Genomic DNA, 5,919 nt, shown 5'->3' on the forward strand with positions numbered 1-5,919 from the left:
TATTATTATTATTATTATTATTATTATTATTATTATTATTATTATTAATAATAATAATAATAATAATAATAATAATAATAATAAACTTTATTTAACCAGACAAATCCCATTGAGATCACAGATCTCTTTTTTCAAGGGAGGCCTGGGCCTGAAGGCAGCCTAACATGCATGTTTTTGGTCTATGGGAGGAAACCGGAGTACCTGGAGAAAACCCACGCAAGCACAAGAAGAACATGCAAACTCCACCCAGAAAGACCCCGGGTCCAACCAGGGATTGAACCCAGGACCTTCTTGCTGTGAGGCAAAAGTACTAACCACTATTGAAAAATATACCCTTGAATAATATCCTAGAAACAATCCAAACTTGTTTTAACTGGTCATGAGGTAGTGCTCTGAAATATAAATGAAGTTTAGACAATTGTTGTTAAAACAAACAAAAAAATCTGTAAGATCTCATGCAAGTATTGGACGATTTCCAGTTTCCCAAAATTAAGGAGATCGGCCGGCTAATTTATCGGTGCACCCCTAATTCACACATTTATTTGAAAAGACTGCACGCCCCCACTCCTTTTTTCCTCCCCAAATTTTAGTCATTTTCCTACTGGAAAGGCATGATTTTGCCATAAGATCACAAATTATTTCTCCATGTTGTTGCAACGAAACAAAACCACAACTATAAAACTGGAAACACATTTTTAATTTTTATGTGCTCTTGTATGCAAAACTGATTAAAAATGTTGGTAGATGTATTTGTAATTTCAGTTTACAGTGCAGCTGTAGTAAAATAAAGCATAAAATCTCCCTCTGTTCTCTGCCTTCAGATGTAAATGAGTGTTTGAATCAAACTGTGTGCAGCCGTGGTCGGTGTATCAACACAGAAGGCTCCTATAGGTGCAACTGTTTCCACGGCTACAAACTCTCATTGGACAATGTTTGCCAAGGTAACTGTTTGTCAGAAGGTCAGTCGCACTCTATAAATGCTGCAAGTCAGAGCGCTGTGAATAGTTCTCTGTAGCGCTACTGCAGAAGCTTTGAGGGACCACTGAAAGCTTGTAAAAAAAAATTGCTACAAAGAGTTTGTGGTTGTTTTTATTTTCTGAGTCGCTCCTTTTTTCCCCTGTATCTTTTCTCCAGATGTAGATGAATGTTTGCTTCCGGGAGTCTGTTCTCACGGCCACTGCATCAATCTGGACGGCACCCACAAATGCATCTGTAACCATGGATTCCAAGTCACCTCAGACAGCAAATCTTGTGAAGGTCTGCAAAGAATTACCCAGTGCTATTAAACACAACTCATGACGGCATGAGTGGTTCTCCACTTATGGAGCTCCCCCAGAAGCAGAATAATGTCTGCGAATCATTTCTTTTTGCTAGATGTCGGCGAGTGCTCAACTGGTACTGCCTGCCCTGAGAGAATTTGTATCAACACTGTAGGTTCCTACACTTGCCAGACCTGCAGGCCTGGGTTTGGACCATCTACTGATGGACTGATATGTGAAGGTAAGAACAGGTCTTGAAGTGATACCATTGAATTGTTTGCCTACTTCTGGGAGTTTGTTCCTTCCATTTCCAGATATTGATGAATGTTCTCAGGGTGATTTGTGTTTTGGAGGGGTGTGCGCCAACACAGTGGGATCTTTCACTTGCACCCAATGTAAAGCTGGTTACAGATTATCTGAAGACCAGCAGAGCTGTGAAGGTAAATTCAACCTCCAGCTTTTCATTCAGTAAAACCATTAGTGTTGTTAACGACTTGCTCGACACATCTGTACTTTATGAGTTCGCTGTTACGTTTTTCTTTGCTATTTATCTGATTTTTGTCCAAATATTATTCAGCTTTACTAAAACCATACATGCATGTGTGGGTTTACGCAGATATTGATGAGTGCCGGTCCCTGTCTACCTGTGCCAATGGAATCTGTCTAAACTCAGAAGGGTCTTACACCTGTAAGAACTGCCCCACAGGCTACAGAGTGTCATTAGATGGAGAAATTTGTCAAGGTCGGTTTATTTAACACTACTCCTAAAAACTCAACACTCCATGTATCTCAGAGCTAATTCTAATCACAAAAATACTTGTTTAAAATATTTTCCTTGGCTGTAAAGGCTGCCCAGACTTACAGTAAATGTCTAATTGTTCCTTAACAGATATTGATGAGTGTGCGCTTCCCACTACATGCCCCCAGGGAACATGTACAAACACAGACGGTTCGTTCACATGTGTCATCTGTCAGCCGGGTTTCAGAATTTCTGAATATGGACAACAGTGTGATGGTAAGGCTCTGTGTCTTTATTTGAGCTTTGGTGGTTGTAGGTCAGACGTGACAGACTTTGTCCCTTCTTTCAACTGATTTTTAACTAAAGTCAAATATGCCAGAAAAAAGAAAATTGAAATGCGGTACTGACTGAGTAATGAAAAAGTTAAAATCTGTGCTGATGTTGGATAGTGTTGACGAAGCATCAATCAGTAACAGCTTAAACCAAAAAGGCTTTTTATCTCAACCCATCACATCATGGCTGAATTTTGGCGCTGCCTCTTATTAGATACCAAACCTTAAATAGAACAAAATGATGTCAGGCAAATGAAAGATCTCATTTTTTCACCTACCCATCATGTAATTGAATGCAACTGGCAGTCTTTATTTATTCAAAACCACAGATAATTATCTGTACTGTCAATTGTGTGGGTGTTTGTGTCCAGATGTGGACGAGTGCTTGGTGGCTCACTTGTGTCCAGGCCAGCTGTGTTTAAACACACCAGGATCTTACACCTGCAGGAGCTGCGGAGCTGGTTTTCAACTGTCTGAGGACAGTCGCACCTGTGAAGGTAAAAATGTTGCCACATTTTGTTATGGTAAACTTATGCTCAAACAAACTCATTGACGGCAAGGAAAAGAGGAACATATTAGCCTTGAAATATGAGTAGCTCTTCAGTGCTCAGTAATTTGTCTTGACATGAATTGTGAGATCAGTGCAATAAAATGGCAGCTTTCACCAATCCAGTGAGGTTAGATGTGTCATGACTTCATGGGAAGCAACAGAGGAATGATTATTTAAACTGACTTTTCAACGTGGTCTCAGTTAGTTTTATATACTGTGGTGTGTTTTTCAATGGGAGTGTGGATCTAGCCTGAGAGGAAGATCCCCCACTGATATGTATCTTTGCTCTGGGAAATGATTTTATAAAACCAAGTCCAACTTAGTCTTTTATAGGATTTTAATGGATCTATCTGATGCCATGGAAAATATGAGGGGCTTAATTTAAAATGAAGTCAACCACCTCCCTGTGTCCCAGGCACTGTAGTGATCTTGCCATGTTGAACTTTACCTGAAGGCAAAAAGGAGCCATCTCATTTACCTAACAAGAGCCCCGCAATATTTTCTCCTCAAAAACATACAATCTACACCAAGTTTAGGAATTTGCGATGATCACATACCAGCAATCTGGTGACCGTTTGTGGATGTAATAATTATATGTGACCTGTAATAGCTTGCTAGTTTAGATTTAATGACCATCCACATACCAGTACTTATCTTTCCACTCTTTTTAATAAAACACTGTCAGTCATATCTAATAAAAACTGCTCTGCTTGCTGTAAGCAGTATGTTCAGCTGTCACACTTTTCCATTTACATGTTTTAACAGATTTTAAAAATAAAGTTGGTTCTTTGAGGTTCTTTCAGATGATAATCTATCTAATCTTTTTGTTTTCTCCAATGTGTCTTAGATATAAACGAGTGCCAAGCTGCAGGTGTTTGTCCCTCAGGTGTTTGTGTGAACACTGAAGGTTCCTTTTCTTGTATGGCTTGTGACCCAGGTTTTACAATCGCACACAATGGCCTCTCATGTGAAGGTACAGTCCAGTCCACTAAAATTCATGATTGATTTTACAGTCATCTCTTCCAGCACTGTATGACCCTCTATAAGCAATGATGCATAGCTTTCTGACAGTGTGGTCTGGAAGCTCTTTGTCTTGATTTATAGTGAAACCAAATGATTAACAGCTGAATGTGTCATAGCGCTGACATCTGTGTATGTGGAAATGCAGATGTGAATGAATGTGAGGACACCCGCCTGTGTCAGGGAGGCCAGTGTACCAACACCATTGGCTCCTATAGCTGTTTGTGCCCATCTGGACTTGAGCTAGTGGATGGGACTTCATGCAGGGGTATTTATACACACACATGAAATATGTAATTTGTGGTTGGCTATTTTTTGTGGCTTACCACAAGTTGGCATATTGACACAGCTGTGTGAATCTATTTGTGCTTGTTTGCGACAGATATTGATGAGTGTTTAACCATTGTGGGGATCTGTGGAGAAGGCAACTGTCTGAACACCAAGGGCTCCTACTCCTGCATATGCCCTGATGGATTTACCTCCACCGACAGAAGGCCTGGCTGCCAAGGTATAATAACACATTATAGCCGGAATACTTTGTACAAACATCAATGGGAAATCATCATCCATGTGATTTTATGAGTTTTATGCAACTGAGTGAGGCAGATCCATCATCAGAGCTAGATGGGAATATTTTTTACAATGATTTTTAACACATGAAACTGCATCCATCCACCCGCTTCTTCCTTTTCGGGTCATGGGGGTCACTGCTGCCCATATTCAACCATCACCGTGTATGAGGTGGGGGACACCCTGGACAGGTCGCAAGTCCATCACAGGGACAAATAGAGACAAATGAGACAAACAACCATTCACTCTCTCACTCTCACCTAGGGACAATTTAGAGTTACCAATCAGCCTAACATGCATGTTTTTGCTCTATGGGAGGAAACATGCACATAGAGAAACTGCAAACTACACCCAGAAAGGCCCCCAGCCGGGATTTGATCCAGCAACCTTCTTGCTGGGAGGCAACAGCTCTACCAACTGCGCCACCATGCCGCCCTTCACGCAACTCATTTTCCAAACAGTGTTCTTGGATTGCATGGATTTTTTTATTCCGTGCAGTCTTTTCTCACCATACTGTACTGGGTGCTCAGGTCATTTTGTGTAATGGGCTGTGGCCTCATCAATTGACTCAGTTCTCTCTGTCTCAGCTTCAACATCAGTTTGATGTTATTCCAGCCGCACCCAGTGACCCACTGGTCATCGGATAGCAATGGAAATGTAGCCTAATTTCCAACTGAGAAATACTTTTCTACAGACTGAGACATTTGCATTAAATTATTTTGAACAAGATGTTGGGTCAATGTTGTTTTTGGTGGGTCTCAAGAGAAAAAGGTGGAGTAAATTAACTACTAGATTGTCTGGCAGTGTCATGTCCCATCATGTGACGAAGCAGGTAGGTTCAATCTTCAACTCTCTAATAGATACTGGAGATGTCAAACATGTAATTGGCAAGATTTACTACAAAGAACTATAGTTAGTACTTAAATATGGACATTCTTCTACCAAATTTTGAGCGTGCAGCAGCTTCAATATCATCCACTCACTTTCAGCAAAATGCCCAGCCTGTGTCAGGTACTTTGGCTGCCCGCCACAACAAATACTAGGCCCTAATTATCCTATAAATCAGCAGTTGTCGTATATTTTCTTGCAGTCTGCCATGGCGTGTTCAGTGCTGACACAATGAAAGCCAGACCCCTCTGACATGAGCCTAGAGTGAGGAGAAGAAGGGAGGATAAGGGTTTGTGAGGTCATGGAAATGACAGATGATAATGATGCTTGGCTTCAAAATGAAAAAAAAAAAAAGTATAATAAAAGACTGACAACAGACTGAAACCCATCCAGATCAAAAATTTGTACCACAGACGTCATTTTATCCAAATATTTTAAAGCTATTGAATTAACTATTGTAAATATTGTCACCTAATCAATTTGTTTGTGATATACTGCACACACACACACACACACACACACACACACACACACACACACACACACACACACACCAGTCTG

The 5,919-nt window shown here is 40.6% G+C and overlaps 1 protein-coding gene across 1 annotated transcript in view; it reads left to right on the forward strand.

The window, feature by feature from the left end:
- The window catches only part of LOC119427394 (latent-transforming growth factor beta-binding protein 2), a 90,211-nt gene that overhangs the window by 66,886 nt on the left and 17,406 nt on the right, over nucleotides 1-5,919 (forward strand). The window contains exons 21-30 of the mRNA XM_037695001.1: nucleotides 822-941; nucleotides 1,135-1,257; nucleotides 1,375-1,500; nucleotides 1,574-1,699; nucleotides 1,876-2,001; nucleotides 2,149-2,274; nucleotides 2,702-2,827; nucleotides 3,728-3,853; nucleotides 4,049-4,168; nucleotides 4,283-4,408. Of these exons, the coding sequence (XP_037550929.1) occupies nucleotides 822-941; nucleotides 1,135-1,257; nucleotides 1,375-1,500; nucleotides 1,574-1,699; nucleotides 1,876-2,001; nucleotides 2,149-2,274; nucleotides 2,702-2,827; nucleotides 3,728-3,853; nucleotides 4,049-4,168; nucleotides 4,283-4,408 (1,245 nt within the window). The remainder of the gene's footprint in view (nucleotides 1-821; nucleotides 942-1,134; nucleotides 1,258-1,374; nucleotides 1,501-1,573; nucleotides 1,700-1,875; nucleotides 2,002-2,148; nucleotides 2,275-2,701; nucleotides 2,828-3,727; nucleotides 3,854-4,048; nucleotides 4,169-4,282; nucleotides 4,409-5,919) is intronic.

The sequence above is a fragment of the Nematolebias whitei genome, chromosome 21 (assembly GCF_014905685.2).
Source record: "Nematolebias whitei isolate Nwh7 chromosome 21, NemWhi1, whole genome shotgun sequence".
In the NCBI taxonomy this organism is placed as follows: Eukaryota; Metazoa; Chordata; class Actinopteri; order Cyprinodontiformes; family Rivulidae; genus Nematolebias; species Nematolebias whitei.